This window comes from Calypte anna, chromosome Z (assembly GCF_003957555.1).
Source record: "Calypte anna isolate BGI_N300 chromosome Z, bCalAnn1_v1.p, whole genome shotgun sequence".
NCBI classification, from domain to species: domain Eukaryota; kingdom Metazoa; phylum Chordata; class Aves; order Apodiformes; family Trochilidae; genus Calypte; species Calypte anna.
In genome coordinates this window covers 67,975,906-67,997,934 of record NC_044274.1, presented here as the reverse complement: position 1 = coordinate 67,997,934, position 22,029 = coordinate 67,975,906, and the positions used below count along the sequence as shown (strand labels likewise).

Here is a 22,029-nt window from a genome sequence, read left to right as displayed (position 1 = left end):
AATCAAATGTTAACAACAGAAGATATAAAGTCCAATAACAAATCCTATCATAGTCAGTATGACCTATCTAAGATTAGAACTAATGAGGAAACAAGTTGTGTCTTTTTAGGCTGGCAAAAATAGAACATGTCAGGACACAGGAGTCAGTGCAGAATTGGGAGTGGTATGCAAGAAACCATGAAAAAGAGGAGTGTCTGACTAACACTGTCTTAAGGTAACACGAAACATCAACTTTTCTGTAAACCTAGCCTAGGAGAAGGTTATAAAAGCATCAGAAACAAATCAGCCTTGCAAATCAGTTCATCAAAGACACTGAGACATTGTGGTCTCTGACAACATCCTACACCAAGTCATACTGAATAAACAGTTTAACAGGCATTCATACTTCTGGACTAAAATGTGATGGTTGATTTGGTATTACTTAGAGCAGAAAAGGTGTAAATGCACATCAGGCATGCCAAAGGCCAGAGTTATAAACCTCTCAAGTGTTATGCTGGGCAGGAGAAAGCAGGAAGATAAATAGAAGACTGAGAGGTTTTACACAGAAGTGTGAATAAAGATTGGGCAACACTATAGCTCTGTAACACTAAATTCCATGTCACTGCAATCCCTCCAGCTCTTGCAATGTCATTCCTATTTTCTTCAGTGCCTTAATTAAGCCTCCTGATACATTCATTAACGTTTCTAATTTCCTCCCCCTCCTACTGCAAAATGACCATGTCCATTTCCTCCCCTCTAGTGAGCCCCCAGCCACCATCCCAACCAGAGTTTCTAAGCAGACACAACCAACTCAGTGTGGCTGTAGGCATGACAGGAGAGTTGTGGTCATGCTGCTTACTTCGTTAGGGGTGGTACACCTGAACTCGGTGTGATCTGTGTTTCAACTCATCAGCTACCACCTGACATTGCTCCTCAGCAGCTCCTTGGCCCAAGTAGCCACTGTTGATCTCAGTTTTGAAAAGTACAACATATTAAGTTGCATCAACCTCACATTGCAGAAAAAAAATCTGTTTTGTTCCCTTCTGCTACTGTTCTTTCCATTGGTTTATTCCCAGACCATTACTGCTGGCTGGGGGATACTGGTTTGGAAATTTTGCTTATATTAGCTCTTGGGATCATTCTAAATAACAATGATAAAAAGTTCATGCTTTTGTTTCTTTTAAAAACTTTGAATCCAGAGCTTTGAATTCCCTAAAGAGTTAATATGGTACTCATTATATCCTGATGATATTTCATTTTTATTTTGAGATCTTCTGTTTTATTTTAGCTTAAATAAAATAGCTGTTCAGATTCTATCACTCTGGGTTTTGTCAACACAATTTGGTATAATCTGCATTTTTTCCTCATTGAACATCTTCAGACAATACTGTAGCTACACACATGTACAGCTAAAGGAAAGCATCTACTCAGAGAAGGATTCTTTCTTTAGTATAACTTGACAGTGATACAGCATCTGAACAGGAAAGTAATTCTACACTTGTGATCAACAGCAAATCCACTATGTACACTATTTCTAGGAATGTTGTATTATATATTGGTGTATTTTACTCTACAGGAAAAATACATGATTTTTCACGATATTCATGTTAAAGCAGAATTTTATTCAGGTAGTTTAACAGTTATCCAGGGAGAAACTCCAGAGAAACAAATGCAATAATAGTTTGGATGGTTCACATCACAGCTAGAAGCTAAATGACATGATTTATCATCACTTTAGTTTTATACTTGTGCAACTTCAAGGTTTAGCAAGGTGCACCAGAACAGTGAAGTGCTGAATAATGTACCCCACTCCTCTCTGAGTTAAAAATAGCTCCTGTGAAAATATTCTAAAGTGTTGCTTAGAAATCTGGGAAGTGGATTGGACCAGACTGCAATGTGAATTAAGTGTTGATAATAGTTTTCTTCCCGTGGCCAAATAATAACTTGGAACTTGATTATTTTAAAGAGTATGCGGTTAACTTCTCGGTGCGGTAAAAAGATTGATCTTTTGTCTAAACTTTTGCTGCACACAGAGAAGCATTCTTTGTGAAATAGATGTTCTAAAACTTAAAGCAAATTTTTTTCAACCTTTTTCCCCAATTACCACCTTTTCCAATGATGTTCGCACAAATTATTTTCTCAAGTTAAATAGCTATTCGTCTGTTATACAGAAACGTGTCTAGTACAATTTTCATTTGACAGAGGCATCTCTTTGATGTCAAATTCTCTTTTTGATATCAACAAAAGTGGTAGAAGTGGTAAGCGAAGTATTTATTTCTATATCCTTGAATAAATACCAGCTTTAGAAGAAACACATCAGGAATCTCATCTATTTGTAGAATGAGACCTAGAATGAAACTTAACTTCATCAAACAGCAGTTTTTACATGTGCATTTGGCCCTTTTCCACTGTTTAGTCATGATTATTGTGTTTACTCTGAACACTGATGTCAAGGGCTATACTACTGTCAGATAAGAGATCACCTTAGTACTTCACCTATTTTCAGTCATGGAGTTATTTTTGAAAAGAATATTTTCAAATGTTCTTTGCCTTACTTCTGCTATTTCTCATGCATTACAACACTAACTCTTTTGCTGATAGTTTTTGAATACTGACCTTCATTTTGATACTTAATACACTTGTAGTAGTTGCTATTATTAACAATCTGCAAAAAACACAAGCATGCAATTAATTTTCAAATTATAATCGTATGTACATGCCTGAATGATGCAATAGCTACATGAAAATTGTTACGAATCGTTTGACAGCTCAATAAGGGGATTTTTGAAAGTGTTGTTAAGTAATCAAGGAAGTCTTCCAGCTGCATTCTATATAAACATGGGTTGTATTAATCTAATTCCATACCTGCTGCAGCTTCTAAAAAGTTCTTGGTTTTATTTACCTTCGAGAAAACTGAAAGAGCAGTTAAATTATTTTGTGAAAGACACAATGTGAAATTTGTCCAACTCTTATTTTCCAAGTTTTTCAACCATAAGAATGTGCTATATACCCTCCCACAGATGGCAAAACTCATCAAAAAGAGTAATGATTAATGTCATGCTGAATCTTGTTACAAGTTGACAGAAACAGATGAGTCTTTTCAACCAGCCACGAAAGAGCATTTTCATACTGTCTGTATTAGTCATAGAGTATAAATTTATGAATATTTATCCATATAGGCCAGATTTGGGGGATGCTCTAAATATTATTCAAAAGTCCATTGCTTTGGGGAAACATATATAGGAAATGAATTAGAAAATCACTGCAAAAAGCAGCCTCTCTCAGCATCTTCCTTCTCACCTGTCTGTTCAGTAACATGCCCAGTGTCCCATCTCACCCTTTTCTGTACTCCTCTCTAAGACCTTTTGTTGCTCTTTATCCGAGATCAACCTGCTTTATAAGGCAGAAAGCAAAGAATGAAACCAAAACTCAGCACAGGTCTGTTTATTTTGGGTCCTCTTCCCTTTGGTTTTCCTATTTTTGTAATAAATTTCAAGTATTCTGGAACAAAAAATGTCCTGATATCTGCATCTTACTCAAGTTTCAACAGCACCCCTGGCAACTATGATACAGCAAATGTAGTGAATTTACAATAAAAGACATAAAAAGGAGATGGAAAGAAAGCCACAGAAGAACTTACAGAATGTACTTAGATGTTATAAATTATATACAGGAACCTAAGCTTGATACATTATTTCTTACCAACTGTGTGTGGGGTTTTCACAGTCAACAGTAATTAGTGAAATTAATCAGGTGACAATCAACAGGCAACCTAGATGCAGTCTTCACTGTTTCAGGACCAAAGTCACTATCAGAAAAATGAGTTCCATGGATCTGTGTTGTGGTTTTTATACACAGGATTAATCTTCCTTTTTAGCACAAAGAAACTTCAAGTGTTGCTAATTCTGAATAGTAGCTTTTTAGCCCTGATTTGTGAAGGTGGGACACTTCTGTGGGGGAAAGGGAGGAAGAAAGGATGATTCATTGCCAAAAGGTTAAGTGAAGAAGGACAGAACCAAATAAGAATAAAGATAGCCTCATGCAGTGAATTTGGCTTACAAAAAGTGCCCTAAACTGAGCAGTGAAGCAGGAACATTTGCAAGTGTTTGTGATCTGATTTTCCAAATCTTCAGCTGCAGAATATTTTTTTGTATGGGATTTTCTCCTGAATGTTTCCCGGGGTCCATAATGAGTTGAGTAATTACTGATCTTCACAGACAGTTCTGCTTTACAGAATACTATAATTTATACCAGTAAAGAAAACATACTTCATGACCAGTCTAATGAACAATAAAAATAGATACTTGAGGAAGCTTTATGTTGTTAAAATAGGTAAACTTTCATCTAATTTTCTTCCATGGTCTCTATCTTTGATATCAGGACTGAGCTGGTAAGCATGGTTACTTAGCCTTTCCATCAGCCTGCTTTGAATTTCCCATCAACACACAGAGTCAAAATCTTAGGCCTCTGCATTACCTGCTTCTTCCTATTAAAAGTAATATGAAAATGATTATGGTCGAAGAGATCTTTTAGGAAATGAAGCTTAATGGACATGGTCTTCTAGAGCCCTTTAAAGAGTTTAAAAGAGTATGCACATTTGCTGCCATACACTAACCACAAGGATGGACATGAAATTTTAGATATTTGCCTTCTTTGTCACTCTTAATGCAACCTCCTTTTCTTACCTCCCACTCTTCCCTCTAAAAGACCGAAAATATCTACATCAAAACCCAACAAAAATTCCAGCTCTGATGGTCAGATGCTCAACCACACACAATCTTTTCTCTTTCTTACTGCAATTTACTCCTGGGAAGCAATTCTTTTGCCTCCCACATTAAAATACCCCAGCCACCATTCCACTATTTAACAAAACTAATCCTTGGGGCAATAAATTACACTAAAACAACCCACAAAATACATAAGAGACTTAAAATATAAAATTGAATTCAAACTTCATTCCAATACAAAAACTTTGAAAGGCAAACACTAAAAATTTGCCAGAAAGGCAATAGGAGGGTTTTTTTATTATTTTTTTAAGCTATCCTCTTATACTCTCACATCTAAAAGTTTCATTTACATTACATTAGAGATGAACCACTTGAGACATTTATCTGACCAGATTTGTCACAGCAGTAAAATCCATCTCCAAAGAACATGCCCTGAGAAAACAAAGGGTAGAGACCTGCCAATCTTACTGAGTAGTAACTTCTCCATCAGCAGTCAATTATTAGGCTATTACTGGTGACAAAAATTGGTGAGATGTGTTATAAACTACAGAGCTGATTGACTTTGCTCAGGAGAAATTGCAACCTTTGAGGTCAGCAGATAATGTTAATTTTTCCCTGCCCCAGGCTTGAAGGCTTCATATTTTTCCATCTTTCCCTGGGGAGTGAGGAAAAATGCTGATTGCAGATACCAATTCCTTACAATTCCCATGGAAATAAATCATCCCTTCCCATATGGATGGTGGAAGCCTAATTATCTAGCACTCAGCTGAAACAAAGACCCTGCACAGAAAGCCAGGGTGCCACCAGAAGAAAAGCAGCTGTACTGTGTTGTGTATATTTCTGCCTTATTCACTGATTGAATAAGGAATTACTCTAGTTTTGGGGGTCTTTTTAATTTTTTTGTAAATATTGCTATGCATTGTAATCAAATGCTGTTGTCATTTTTTTTCCTCTGACAATACTCAATTTTTGTACAAACACAAGTCACATAACACAGGTATTAAACAGAGCTCTTCTTTCTACTCCAGCCTCATGCAAACTTCAGTATTCACAGATGACTATTCAGAAATGAGTATCACTTATCAAAGCTCCCATAAGGCCACACAAAGCTGCAGTAAATTTTTTAATATTTGCACAACTGAGTCAAAACTGTCTGTCTGGTATGACCACTGATGGAGTGCAGCTGCTGTGGCAAAAAGGGAAGTAAAGAAATCATCCAAAGTGTAAGAAATTGCTGAGCAAAACAAAAGAGTTAATTCAGCTATTTAAAAAAATGTGGTTTGATTCTCACATTACAGTCTCAAATGAATGTGTGCTCTTCTAAGAGACCTCTTAACCTCTTTATATTTTAGCTTAAATGAGCTAGCTATCAAAAACTTTCTAAACATTGCATTACTAAAATTTATTGTAGCAGAAATGAGTTTATCAGTCCTGTACATAGACACTATATTGACTCACTGATACACCAGTGATGAGAGCACTTTTAACACCGTATACCTCTGCAACTTCTCTTCAATAGCAACAAATAAATACAGTTAATGAATAAAAAAGTGACACGTCAACATGAATCCTCACATACATCTTTTTTTTAAAGATAGGAGATAACTGTGGTGTAAAGTTTATACCCACTCTGGACCAATTATGATATAATTATCAGTGGAAACCAAATTTAACTTGGTTAAACCTTTACAAGAAAGAATTGTGAGACACACTTCTGTGTCACTTGTGTGAGACAGGAATACCAATGTCTATGTGTAACCCTCTTAGAATGCCAAACTCCAGGATAAATCTATGTTTTTGCTACCTAAATCACTGGTGGTGGCAAATAAACCTTGCATTAAGACTTAAAAAATGTGAACCACGAGTTATAAATTAAACAAATGCAGAATGATGGTCGTACAGGTACTCCTGGCACACCACAGGCTCAGTGCTTTTAAAAGGGTGGAAGGTTATCAAAAGAAAGTCCAGGCTGTGACAGTGCTGGAATATAATGCTAAGAGCTTTCTTTTTGATTAAATTATATGTATCTATGAAGACTGCAAAAACCTTTTGAAGGTACAGAAAGAGAGAAGAGTGTTAAAACAAAAAACCACCCAAATTAATCATTAACAATTAAAACTATGCAGATGACTCAATTACACACATGATGAACTTCAATCAGACCCTTAAGTCAAGAACAGACACTGAGCATGAGGAATGTAACAACAGTATTTACAGTAAAGATGACATTCTCTCTTTGGCATCTTCTGATGGAACAAGTGAGGATGATGCCCTCAAACACCCCTTGCTAACTCCTGGCACTTCCAAGAACCCAGTCAGCAATTGGAACATATTTTATTTACTGGACAGCTTGTTTTTGAGGACCCCTGGATAAATCTGTTGAACATTTTGAGCTCTCAAAAAACATCAGTATGTAATAAAGAAAAATTTAAATTACTGATGGTAAAGATCCTATAAAATTCAGGGGGAATATGACATTTCAGAAAATCTAAACATACTGTAGTTAAAGGAAAGCACCTCTTTCCTTCAGTTTAATTGTAGATCTCATTCTGATAGTCACTCAGTTTTATCAATCAGATAAGAAGTATAAAACCAGCAAAAGTAAAATTTCAATTTAAAAGAAAACAAAGCAAAAAGACAGTAGCAGCTACATCAGAGATACAGAACTAGACTTATGAATCTGAATTTTTTGACATGCAGAATAAGTCAGATTCAAAGTGCTTTGTGTACACATGTATTTCTTTACAGAAAAGGAACACAAATTATATCTGTCATTTCTCAGTCAATTGAGTTAAATGTTTTAACACTTGCTTATCAGAATTATGAAGCATTTTCTCTGAAGCAATACTTGTTGGTTGTCTCTAGTAATTTTCATGACAATCCAGCATATTTGCATCCATAATAAGATTTTTTTCTGTTTTTAAGATATTTTCCCCAAAACCATTTCTGTAATGGTACATTCTCAACAATTGTACACATTCAGTAGCAAAGAAGTTTAACTTAGAGAAGCTTTGAGTCTTATCTACTACAGAGTTCCAAACTAATGTATGAATGAGGACTAGAAAACTAGTTCTTTTATTAGTAAGAAATAATAGGACAGGAAAAAAAGTATTGCTATTCTTACCTCTTCAAATAAAAACAATTCTGCTAAACCAAAGCATAAAGATATTTTTTAACTTGTGGAAACAAAGTAATAGCTGTCAACTGTACTAGAAAAGGAAGAATTTTCCCGGTTTCTTTCTGTTTCACTTATAGAAACTGCAGCACTGTCAGGGTTCTGCTGTAGCCTGTGACTGCAGATAATACAAGCAATGTATTTTGTATTCAGTGGCTATGCTTAATTTATAAGAACATATGAAAAAAACCTGTCATCTTCATTAGGTATTATCTTCTCTCAAACAGGTTTCAACAGTTTTAAAGTAAAATTATTATAGCAACTTTCAATAATTTATAGGATTGAGGCTGACAGGCCATACACTTACTTAAGCCTCTATTTTGAATGCATATTCTAAGTAGCTAATACTTTTATTCATATGCGGTCCCCTGAGAAATTTGGGTAATGCACCAGTAAGCAGAATTTTTAACTGTGGATTGGGATTGCTCTTACTAAATTTTCTCTTCCAAGTATGAAATGCAAATTGCCAAAAGTAGAATTTGCATCTTAGCTTGACTTACATATTATCTCTGCTTTGCACCTTAGGAAATTGCCAGATATTAAGTTACAGTTAAGACCAATACCATTACATTTTACTGGAACCAGAATAATTTATTTTACTTCCTGGCTTAATCACATCCTGAACTGTAATAACCATCCTTTTGTCACATTTTTAAAATGTGCAAAATACAAGCCATGGTTTGAATACTATCAATTCTAAAGCAACATCTGCCTGCCTAAATAAGTATTTCCTTTTATTGGGTATCTCAGATTCGAAAAATAATCTGCTAGAGAGCTGGATAAATTTGAACCTTAGCAGTTCACTGACGAACTTGTTATTCCGAATTTCTACCTTATCCTAAAAAACATCTGTATCTCAGCAAATAATTAAACAGTTCATTTAGTAAACCTTGTTCCATAAATCCTAGTTCAGTTCTTTTTCTCACATTTATACTAATTTAACTACGCTCAATAATATCCAAAGCACATTTCTGAGATCCATTAAAAATGTTGGTTTAGTCCCTGAATACACTGTCCTAGCAATAATACGTCTATATAGATAAATAAAGTTCGGCTGCTCTTCCTGCTAGTACACTCATTCATGAGGCATGAGAAAAGCTGCACTCCTTTTGCTCTAATTCCTATGTTATTTGCATTTGCAGATTTCTATTTGCATTCTTCTCAGTATTCTCGGTCATATCTAAGAATATATTTTCATTCCAAAGGACTAGAGAATTGCTACATAACTAGCCTCAAGATCCACAAAATCTAAAATATTTGTGGAAATAGAATCTCTTCATTTCCCATGACTCAGTATTTCCCTTATATGTTCTTAACTGTAAGAATAAATGAGAATTTCTGATCATACCTTAAAATCTTAGTAGAAATATATAAAAGTTAAGATAGACTTCTTATTATCAGATAACAATGACTGTGTTGAAAAGCACTATTTTCAAACAACAATTTGAAATCCAAATAGAAAAGAAAAACTTGGATGCCCTCCTTCAGTAAAGAGGTATTTTCCTTTCTAATGTAGGATCTTGTTTCAACCAAATTAGGATGCAACAACATAAAGACAGCATTATGCTCTTGAGGCTTGGTTTGTAACTGCCCTTGCATTGCCTGACAAACATGAAACAAGTACTGTTGGTGTCAGCAAAACTTGCAAATGGACAGTAATTCTAAATAAGCTTTAGTTTGTTAAAGCAAGAACAGTGTGATATGATTCTATGTGATAGCACATTTAAGTATTTACATTATGAGTAAAGAATCAATTTTTTCTGCACATCTGTGTAGGAGAGCTCAGAAGTAAAGATTCATTTTTGCATTTGCAAATGTGATTACAATCTGTCATTTGATCCCCCTGCCAAGCAGAAAAGCATGACATGCTTTCAAAGGCTGTAAGTCTTCCATATTTTTGATGGAGCATTTCCAAAGGTAAAGGAATCTAGAGATTAACTTTCTCCCCACCTCCTTGCACCCCAGCAGGCTGGGGTGGTTTGCTTGGATTAGTAATTTTTTGCTAAGTGATGCAATATTGGGAAACATTTGAGGCAGGACCCCAAGGTATAGTCAGGTCATGTAGAAAGAAAATCAGAGAGACAAAAGCACAACATGAACTGAATCTTGCTACCTCTGTGAAGGACAATAAGAAATCCTTCTACAGATACATCAATAGCAAAAGAAGAGGCAAGGAAAACATTCATTCTGTACTGGACATGGGTGGGAATATAGTTATCAAAGATGAGGAAAAGGCTGAGGTATTTAACACCTTCTTTACCTCAGTTTTCAACAGAAAGACAAGTTATCCTGTTGACAGCAGGCTTCTGGAGCCTATAGAAGGTGATAAAAATCTAAACAGCCCCCCTGTAATATTGAAGGACACAGTCAGTGACCTCTTGAGCTGCTTGGACCCCCACAAGTCTATGGGACCGGATGGGATCCACCCAAGAGTGATGAGGGAGCTGGCAGAAGAGCTCGCCAAGCCTCTCTCTATCATCTACCAACAGTCCTGGCTCAATGGGGGACATCCCAGATGATTGGAAGTTGGCAGATGTCACACCTATCCACAAAAAGGGCCGGAAGGAGGACCCGGGAAACTACAGGCCCGTCAGTCTGACCTCAGTGCCTGGCAGGGTTATGGAACAGATCATCCTCAGTGCAATCACACAGCACCTGCAGGATGGGCAAGGGATCAGACCCAGCCAGCACGGGTTTAGGAAGGGCAGGTCCTGCCTGACCAACCTGATCTCCTTTTATGATCAGGTGACCCGACTGGTGGATGAGGGGAAGGCGGTGTATGTGGTCTACCTGGATTTCAGCAAAGCCTTTGACACCGTCCCCCATAGCATTCTCCTGAAAAAGCTGTCAGCCCACAGCTTGGACAGGAGCACCCTGTGCTGGGTTAGGAACTGGCTGGAGGGCTGGGCCCAGAGAGTGGTGCTGAACGGGGCTGCATCCAGTTGGCGGCCGGTCACTAGTGGTGTCCCCCAGCGATCAGTATTGGGCCCAGTTCTGTTCAATATCTTTATCGACGACTTAGACGAAGGGATTGAGTCCATCATCAGCAAATTCGCAGATGACACCAAGCTGGGAGGAAGTGTGGACCAACTCGAGGGCAGGAGGGCTCTGCAGAGGGACCTGGACAGACTGGAGAGCTGGGCCGATTCCAACGGGATGAGGTTCAACAAGGCCAAGTGCCGGGTCCTGCACTTTGGCCACAACAACCCCATGCAGCGCTACAGGCTGGGGACAGAGTGGCTGGAGAGCAGCCAGGCAGAAAGGGACCTGGGAGTCTGCATTGACAAGAAACTGAACATGAGCCAGCAGTGTGCCCAGGTGGCCAAGAAGGCCAATGGCATCCTGGCCTGTATCAGAAACAGCGTCACCAGCAGGTCCAGGGAGGTGATTCTTCCCCTGTACTCAGCGCTGGTTAGGCCACACCTCGAGTACTGTGTCCAGTTCTGGGCCCCTCAGTTTAAGAAGGATGTAGAGGTCCTGGAACAGGTCCAAAGGAGGGCAACCAGGCTGGTGAAGGGACTCAAGCACAGGCCCTATGAGGAGAGGCTGAGGGAGCTGGGGCTGTTCAGCCTGAAGAAGAGGAGGCTCAGGGGAGACCTCATTGCTGTCTACAACTACCTGAAAGGAGGCTGTAGCGAGGTGGGAACTGGACTCTTTTCACAGACGACCTTCAACAAGACAAGAGGACACAGTCTTAAGTTGTGCCAGGGGAGGTTTAGGTTAGATATTAGAAAGAATTTCTTCACGGAGAGGGTGATCAGGCTATGGAATGGACTGCCCGGTGAGGTGGTAGATTCTCCGTCCCTGGAGACATTTAAAAAAAGACTGGATGTGGCACTCAGTGCCATGGTCTAGCAACTGCTCCGGTGGGTCAAGGGTTGGACTAGATGATCTCTGAGGTCCCTTCCAACCCGGCTAATTCTATGATTCTATGATTCTAAGATAAAGCCTTTCACACTGAGTAGAATCTAACCTTCCACCAGTACAAATTACTGAACAGGCTTAATAAAAAGAAACATCTGTATTTATGAGCTGTACTGTGATACTAATTCTACACCTCCCCATTTTTGGTATACTGAAGAGAAATGAAAATTCTCTTCTCAAGCAAATCAACTGAAAGCTTGATTAGAAGCAGGCAAAAGACATAAGAGTAGTTCAGAGACCAAGAACCAAGAAGGGATACTGAGAAAAAAAATTATGAAAACAAAAGTGGTTAGAGTTTGGCTTTTGTAATGTTCCAGATAAATAGGGAGACCTAATATCTTCTTACCTAGTCTAAATTAGCACTGGAACTATATTTTAACTGTAGAAAGGATTAAAAAATATATTCCAGTATCGAGCAATATCACATTTGATTTCTGAAGTCACCACTGGATCATAAAGAAACACAGATCTTTCATTCTCAGATGCAATTTAACAGTACTGGGAGGCAATATCACATGCCAAGCAAAGCTGAGACCTGTGGTGTAATGCTGTTGTCTACAGTACAATTTATACACACTTAATGCAAATATTAAAACAGGGGTAGAGACTGATAGAATGGATGTTCCATATGGTAAGCCTTAAAGTATGACTAATTATCTTACAGCCAAGAAGAAATGCCATTCTTCAGGTTTGGCTCTGACTCAATCCATAAAGCATATTAGAAATGTCTTGCATAGTATGAAAACAATTTTGCTGTTTTTTGTAAAGTTTGCTTTATCAAAAGGAAATGAGGAAACTAATACCAATGTACTCCTCCTACATAAAGGACTCAGATACTCATACACTGAGGACTACTCAGCCCAAGGCCTCTCTATATCCTTTCCAATCATTTGCCTCTGTAGGTTTCTTCCACAATCAATAGCAAAAAATTTTATTTCAGACAAACACAGCCAGACTCTCAAAAGCAAGCTGAATTGCAATGTTCAAAGGGCAATGTTCATTGCAATACATTAGATTTTAAAAGAACAGAAGAGAGGAATTTTTCTAGACTGTTCTAAAATATATACATATTTATTATTTTTTTTTACTAATAGGACAGTGTTATAAGTTTAAACATTTCTATCTGGCATCAAGCCACAACCTGCTAAGTCAAAATAGGATAATTCACTTGCTGATTTAAATATAAATATTTGCTAATCATGGGGAAAAAAAAAATCTTTGTAGCTTATTTGTCTGTTTCAACAGTTTAATATCCATTGGATATTAGCGATAAAAAGGAAGGATAAGTATTTCCAAATACTAATCTTAAAAAAAAAAAGAGATCTGTGTTTGAAGAAAACTCCATCAATCGTGTTGCAACTCCAATGTAATTCAGTGCATAACTAAGCACTTCCCAGACCATATGAAAATATGTCCAAAAGCTGTGAGTGATGTAAGAAGGAAGAGACTTCTTCTAAGTGTTATGAATTCTGACACACTTGTGTTCAAGAGGGAATTCTTATTTCTCCCCAGAGATCTTATTTTCAAAAGAAATATATTCTGGTCTATTAAGAGGATTAGTACTTTCTAATGAAATTATAAAGACAGAATGACAGGGTGGTGATGTTGGAAGGGGACCAGGAAGGTTGCCTATCTCAACTTCCCTCCTCAACCACTGCAGGTTGTCCAGGAAAATGCTCAGTCAGGTTTGAACATTCCCACAGCATCCCTGGGCAACCTGTTCCAGTGTTTGATCACCCCCACATGAAAAATACACACGTGATCCTACTACATTGTGCTACACAGCTCAGTGGAAGCTGTTCATCTTAGTTTGACATTTGCTTTAAATGCATCCCTCTTTGCTGGCAGTATTATTCTGTAACCTACAGAACATTATCCAAGTCAGTTAAAGAAATAAATTTTACAACTGTCACTTTAGTGGTGTGTTAAAACCAATGTCACTGACAATTTAATCATTCACATCTATTGAAAGTTGAGTAAAATTACTGTAAATGACTACGTGGAATAAAACACAACTGCACTGGGTCTGAAATACGAAAGGCGAGCAAAAAAAAAACCACACAAAAAAGTAATCACAAACCCTTTGAGAACTCTGGATATAAGAACAATTAAATACTTTTGAAAATCTCTTACTTTTCCTTGGCTGGCAGTTCTGTCTCATAGGCAGCCACTTTAGCTCCTGTCGCAGCAGGCAGTGCTGTTCTTTGCCTCCGCTTTCTTCTTGGAACAGTATCAATAGCTTCTGGGCTAACTAGAAGAGAATCCCTTCGTCCTGGTGCTGCCAAAATAAGAAAAAATAAAGACAAAAGCTGAAAAGAACAAGTATTACAAGACAGTTATTAAATTTTTTTTGCTTATTTTTATTAAAATATCTATACTATTACGATGGGCCAAGATTTGACAGCAGTTGGTGTAAAAAAGAACTGAAAATGAAAAGGGAAATTCAAAACCTCCAGCTTTAAACCAGGAAGATAAGCTTCCAACAACATCTCTTCGCAGTCGGTGGATGGAAAGATGAGAAGTTATAAAGCAGAAATACACTGATGGTCTCCTTATTCCTCCTTTTAGACTCTACAGTAACCAGAGTGGTAGCCTATAGAGCCCAGTTTCACCTACCTGAAATTTGTATTTGTCATCTACAGAACAGCCGAGGAAGATGTGCATGTGAAACAGAGAATGGAGCTTAAGAGTTCTGTTTATTATACGACTGTGCAGACTCTTGGTCTTGGATAGGAATACATACCCAGAACAAAACCAAACAAACAAAACAACCCCCCTCGAAAAAAAAAACCAAAACCCCAAACAACCCAACAAAACAAAGCAAAAAATACTTTCCAATATTTACTAGGATAAATCCTTGAGAGGAGCTTATTTTTGTGACTGATATTTTGCAATGCATTAGCTTTTCTGCTGCCATGGACATCCATGTCCTTAAATCCTTAAGAAGACTGAAGTCAATAAATCCTTACAGTTTCTGCTGAGGACTCACAGAAACAATGCTATCTGGAGCAAAACCATGATAACACTTGCTGTGTTATCACACATAAATGATAACACTTGCTCACTGTGGAACAGGTGACCCTGGTGAAGACTTCCAGAGGTGACAAAGAGTAGCTGCAGCCTGAAAGGCAAGCAGGGAGAATTCCCATTGCTTCACAACTGGAAAACCCATTCAAGGCTCCACTGACTCCTCTGCTGAAGGTTAGTAAAGTAGGCTCTGCCCAGTTCATTTAACTATGATTTTAATTTCCATCAGTACTGTATAAACTACAATTTTACCACCGGTTCACATTTGTATTGTGATTTATAATAATAAAATAAGCATTATCTGCACGTGAAAAACAACCCCCTCTCTGCTTTGACAGCCTTCTACTTGAAACTCAAATGTCAAACCAGGTCCTTCCTAAAGCTAAACCCCTCCCTTCCCTTGCTATTAATGCACTCAGATATGTAAGATACCAATATCTTCTAGCATGCTTTTATTTGCTACGCTTCCTTTATAAATAAAATGTTTCATTACTTTCAATTTTCAAGATAATGATGTCCAAAGCGCATTTCAACTGAAATAAATTAAGTAATAACGTGGTGATATTATAGTAAATGTCCTGGTTATTACTTTCTATGTGCTTTAGGAAGGTTTAATCTTCACATAGATGAAAGACAGCATAATTTGAGATTCAATACTGAAGCTTTTCACAGACAATACATAATGGGTCCTAATTCTTCATTCCTTCCACAGTTGCTATCCAGCTATACTGAGAACAAAACAAGAAGGAAATATGGAAACCACGAGTAACATTTTCACTGTTTCTCGATAAGACATTTTTCTGACCAAGACCACTGCTAAATTAAACATGTAAATATAGGCTCTCAGAGGCAGTATAACCACTGATCACAGCAGTACTTATGCTTAAATATAAGAACCTCCTAGCTTTTATCAGTATGCACTATAACATAACCACAGACTTACAGAACTGTGTAAGGTGACAACAGGTATTAGCTGACTTCAACAACAAGTTTCAAAGTTCAATACAGACAAGATACATTGCCTATAATAAATGCTGAAATAAAAGTACTTGATGTTTGTTTTTTTCTGTTTGTTTTGAAGAGGACTATTACATGGTGGGTAGAGGGAGTTTTGAAATAAGAAAGGGTATTCTAGAAAATAATTTAAACCGAAAACTTAAGAATAGCTTCCACTATTTTGAAAGAATCAGGACAAAATTAAATTTATAGAGTCCCATAACACATGGGGGCCTGGAAAGAGAAGATGCTTTAACTCTAATACAGGAAAATGCCAAGAGTCATTCTCTAGACATTTGGTAAATACCATGTTGCATACACACAGAACTATTCCAAGCTCTCTGGCCAGCCAGACTCTGCTTGGGGAACTGACTGGTTGAGCTGGCATAGAGCAAAACTGTTGTAGGGAATGCTACAGTAATGAAAGGAGGAAAAAATATTCACTAAATTGCCAGCATATAGATCAGACCCTCGTTTGTTGTACTAACATAGCATTATGATCTCTGAACACTCATACTGTGAAATCAATCTCTGTAGCTTGGTTAAAGATAGGCAGCCCAGTTATATTTTGAATCATATTTTTCATTATATTATTTTGACACACACAAGTATTAAAAAAAATATATATATATATATATATATAAATACCTTGAAATCAATCATATTGACATTTCAGTCTGGGAAAAAAACCCCAAACCTATCCAATTTCATTCTCTATACATCATCACCTATAATGAAAATTTCTACAGCTTTGACTTGTCTAATTACTGACATTGCTGTATTGATGAAGAAAACAGAATCCAGCTCCTCTCAGTACAAGCTCTATTCTCAATAAAGGATTAAACCCAGTGCTAAAAGCTTAGCTGCACCATAAAAAAACAGTTATGCAAGCATTCCATATTTGAGGAATTTGTTTGTCTACAATGACTTAACTTCACACAGATAGAATCTGTACTCTTGATGTCCAGATTTCCAAAAGGTGTACTACAAGCAAGAAAAAAAGTAGTAATTCCTGAAATATTGCATATAGGAAATATAGTCACAGAGATAACTACTCTTCACCTCGTTAGCATATATTTAAGATGTAACGAAGGATCCCCTAAACTTGAACAGTTCTGTTTAGTTAATTCCTATCACCACAAAACATCTGGTAGAGCTGCTACAGCTCATTAGCTAAACTGTGGATGTCCAGATTGAAACTCTGTACTTTAACAGCATTTTGCAAATAACCTTTTGCTGACTTTTAATGCAATATGAGTGAAAGCTGGACGTGGACCTTGCTATTTACAGCTAAGGCTACATCAGGATTCTCATTTGCTTGTATTTCTATCATGTTGGTAACTAGCCTCAAGTCTATCACATTTTTTGCTATCTTAAGTAATTATCATCAGTTTCCTTTGATAAACTATTATTTTATCTCTCTGTATTCATCAGCATGCTAAGTTATATTGGAATGGGTTGTGTCCTTTGCAAACAATTTGCATTTTTTGGAAAAAAATGAAAAACAAACAAACAAAAAAAGCTTTATTTAGGATCATAGAATAATTTGGATTGGAAGGGACCTCTAAAGGTCACCCAGTCCAACCCAGCTGCAGCAAGCAGGGACACCTTAAGCTAGATCAGGTTGCTCAGAGCCTCATCAAGCCTCACCTTGAATATCTCCAGGGATGAGGCCTCAACCACCTCCGTGGCCAACCTGTTGCATTTTTTCATTACCCTCATGGTTAAGGCCTTTTCCTAACATCCAATCTGAATCTATTGCTTTCTAACTTAGAACCACTGCTCCTCGTCCTATCACTCCATGCCCTTGCAAACAGTCCATCTCCAGTCTTCCTGTAAGCCCCCTTCAGATACTGGAAGTAATTAAGTTTTTTATTAGAATGGAACAGAAAAGATTTAAAGATTTATAAATGACATAAGCATTTATCCTTAAGAAAAGATCTGGCCTGTATTTAAATGATACTATATCATGGAGATTTTATCAACAGCAGCAGAGAAGTATGTCAATTTTAAATTTTAACACGGGGAAAAATGTATCTGATTTTTTTTCACCAAAGCAGTAAGAAAGTAAATTTTTCAGATTTTAATGCTCTCATACGTTCCCTAACATCCCCTCTGAGCCTCACTGTTAACAGAGCAGAATTTCATGACTGAATTCTGCTTTACTCCAGGCAGCACGTTTTACTCTATAGTTACTCAACTGAACTTCCAAGTTGTGCTGTCCCTCTTCAGTGAAGTAGATCATTAAACTTAAAAACAGTCCCCTGCTCAAGGATCTTGCCATTTCCTCTAGGATGGTTTATTTGGGAAACAACCAGGCTGCACATACAATTACTGTCTCCCTTCCTTTTGCTCTTGCACAGTATTTGTAGCAGGTAAACTAGAACAAAAGAGGAGTAAGTGGTAAAAAAAAAGATCACCTAAAGAGGTGATTGGTGATCACCAGGAATGATGGTGACAGCTACTCCCCAAGCCACAAAAGAAAAGAAAAAAAAAGGAAAGGGAGTAGAACTCATCATTTTAATCCATAACTTTAGTGTAACTTCAGTAATTACGTGGTTTCTCAATGTCAGCCTAATTCCTAAGGGATAACCATAGCTGATAATAATTAGCATCTACTTGACACTCTCAGCAGAGTCTCCCAGATGAATGGGTATGGAAATTAATGTGTCACACTGATGTAGGTAATTCCTGCAAAGTAGGATTAAGTAATTCTTGACAGGCAATTTAGGAAACACCACTTCTACCTATGCTAAAGTTATTCTGTGTAAACATTCTGGTCATAATCTGGCATTTTTCACAAGAAATTGACCCATGCAGATCACTCAGAGGTCCAAAATTAAACACTGGTATTCACAGTTCACACAAATGCTTCAGTGAAAGTAACAGGAATATGGCACTACTTCAGTTTTTGGAAAACAGTAAGATCTATTCTCCATTCCCTTTGTTCTGTTCTACTTTATATTTCATTCTTTGCATAAGCTGGAGTTTACTGTACCATAATCTCCCAGGGCCTAAAGGCAGCTGAGACTGCAGTTCTATAAATTCTCTGTCAGTTAGTTATTAATGTTTATTTTTATAACAAATATCTCCATGGGAAGTGTTTATGAAGACATATTTTAAAACAACTCCAGCAAAAAGTTTAGAATGAGCTATACAAAATTTATAAATTGTATCCATTTCAGTAAGGAAGTTTACATTTCACCCTCCTAGCCTCTATTACCACTGACAAAGTGTTCTAACCCTTAACACATAGATTTTCCAATTTGCAAAGCCTATTCTCTTCCTGATGTAACACTTTTTTAAAAGCTTTTAAATACAATTATTTTAACTAAAGAAGCTTATTTCAAACCTGCAGGAGAACTTCTAAAATTATATATACTCTTTATATTTGGTTCTCCTCTCAATGCTTATTTCCTGGGGACAGCTCAGGTGCTCACCTATTATCAGTTTATATTCTCTTGAAACTTGATAGAAAAAAGATCAGGGTAAATCTGACAAGCAAAGAATACATTTGGTCAGAAAGCAAGACTCTTTTCATATATCAAAAAGTCAGATGGGAAAAAAAAGAATATGTTTTTAGAAATACTGGGAGATAATCTGAAGGAGCTCATTAATTTTAGTCATCAAACCCATGAGCTCTAATAGAAATGCATCTTTTAAAAATACTGATATGGAATATTTCAATGAGCAGTATGTACTTCATCAGGTAATAATTTTAATAATCCGTAATTTTGTGTATTGTTAAGATGGTTTTAGCAATGTCATAGTTCAAAGAAAATCACTTTTGTAAACATTGTCAAAGGTTACAATTTATCAGTAATCAAGAAATACTGAAAAATCCTCACAGTACAAAGAGGACACAGTACTGTATCTTTGTAATTTTAATTATCTCCAGCTAATTAAAAATTAGCACCTGCAGTACAGTACAAACAAAAAGCTTTATAATGGGCTCAAATCTTTTCTGACATGGGTCAGGTAGAGGCTCCACTGTGAAGCGGTGGAATGCAAAGAGATTACAACTTTGATATTTAAATCACAGTAAAAATTAAAGTTCCTTTTCCTGACTTATATTTTATGGGTGCTTGACAGAAACAATGGCAATTTTGGCAATTGCTGGGGTGGTTTTTGACTAGCCAGAGGCTGTTTGGTGATGAGTTAGGCTGCTCAGCAACAGCACGCTCCAGCTTTCCAGTCATCTACTGCAAGTCCAGATTTATTACATGCAGTTTTTGAAATCCTTTTCCAGCTCTTGAATTATTTTGAAACTCTGTATTTTTTTGTGCCCCATGGTTGGATGTGTCATCGTCTAGCACACCAGCACATCCAAGCTCAGGCAAGAGCATTTAAAAAGTCTTCTGAAAAGGTTTAGATGAGCTCACTGTCCCGGGTGTGACTGTTTGCTGGAGTCATTCTCTGGACTCCCTTGATATCCTATTTGGATCATCTGAACCACCCAGGGTGGAGGCAGGAGGCTTCTGAATAGTGTTCCCAGGAGATATTAAACAGCATGCAGGTCAAGTAAACAAAACAACAAAACAGACAGATGGAAGAATGAAAAACACGAAGCTAAGAAAAGATTTGGAAAAAAATTCTGGGCTTTGATCTTTTGATTCAATGTGAGGTAGTAGAGCCCAAAGAGCTCACAAGGGATATAAAACATACACTTCATGCCTGGAATTCCAACTGGCATCAGTTTTGCTTTAGTAAATTTTTCTGGTGTCTTCATCTTATGTTGCTAAACCCACTCAGCTGATCCAAGGTTTTAAGTGGTCTTTCAAGTATCACCTCTAAGGATATCCCATATGTCAGGCAGCCTTTATTACCATGCTGATATTTGAAAAAACACTCCTGAAGAAGAGTGTGAATAATGGTAATAATATTACTTACTTATTTCAAATCATTAAGAGATTATTTCGTTAACCCTTGTGTAAAATGATCACCTGTAATGTAATTTAGAATGTGAAAATAAAGCACTAGAGCTATTTATGAGAACTTTGAAACAGAGCTTCTGAATTAATATAAAATTCTCAAACTTCTTGGTCATGTAAGAACTGTACCTACATCTGTGCTAACTTCTTCACTCAAAACTAGTATCTCTTGGGAAGTGAAATATATAGCTGACTGAAAAGGTCTCTAAACAATACAGCATTTTAACTGTTTTGATTTATTTTTTATTTCTTTGGACAAGGAGCTGGATTGCCCTTATGCTTGAACAGTCTTTAGAGTATTCTCCTGGAAATGTACATAAAAGCTAGCTGGTTTAGATCATCATCTTGACACACATATTTTACTCACTCAGAACCCTGTGGGGATCATGAGGCCAGAGAGATCTACCTCTGTGTACTGGAGGTAATCGTAAAAACAAGTGTGAGTTGCACTGAGGCCATAACCTATGCAGTGCCCTCAAGTAGCACCACAGTGATATGGAATAGCTGTAGCTTAGACTCTTATGCCAGAAGAATGATTTCTTTTCCTATTAAACAGTTACTGAGGAAATCAGTACAACTCAAGGGAAGCCACAGGCTGCAATAACTCTGGAAAATGTATGTTTTCATAATAAAGGCATTTATGGGGGATAAATCACTATCTTCTACCAATAACTTTATTGTATGGTATTTTCTAAGCTGTCTTAATATTTTTTTTATTATTATTTATATTATAAATTCCCTTTCTGGGGGTGTAGATATTTCTACTTTAAGTTGAGCAAAAGTAGAGTAGGTGGAAAAATCTGAAATAAAATTCTATTTAAACAAAAACTATGTCTGCCTTGTATTTCATTATACAAGAATGTACGTTTAAATAAATGCTTAATTCAGAGCAGAAGCTATTTTCTTATTTATAGGAACAAATGTATGTGGTCCCATCTGTTTTATTTGAGAGAGAAAAACGTAGATTTCAAGCTTAAAAATAATTTTCTTTCTTACAAGCACACAAGCACTATGTCCTTTCATAAAGAGACATAGTTTTAACCTTGAAACATAGAACAGCTACATTAAAACTGTTCTTACAAGTGAACACACCTGATTAATGACTGGATTGAACCTAATAAATCAAAATTTCATTGTCAATGGACAAATTTTGCAAAGGTATTAAACAAGTAAGAAGGAAATGGAGCATCTCGTGCAGTTTATACAGTGGCTCTACATCACTAACAATAGCCCTGGAAGCAGTCAAGGGTGGCTGTTTACTCAGAAAGTT

At 36.9% G+C, this 22,029-nt stretch overlaps 1 protein-coding gene across 1 annotated transcript in view; it reads right to left on the bottom strand.

The window, feature by feature from the left end:
• Positions 1–22,029, bottom strand: part of XRCC4 (X-ray repair cross complementing 4) — a 184,346-nt gene that overhangs the window by 50,624 nt on the left and 111,693 nt on the right. The window contains exon 8 of the mRNA XM_030467360.1: positions 13,939–14,083. Within this exon, the coding sequence (XP_030323220.1) occupies positions 13,939–14,083 (145 nt within the window). The remainder of the gene's footprint in view (positions 1–13,938; positions 14,084–22,029) is intronic.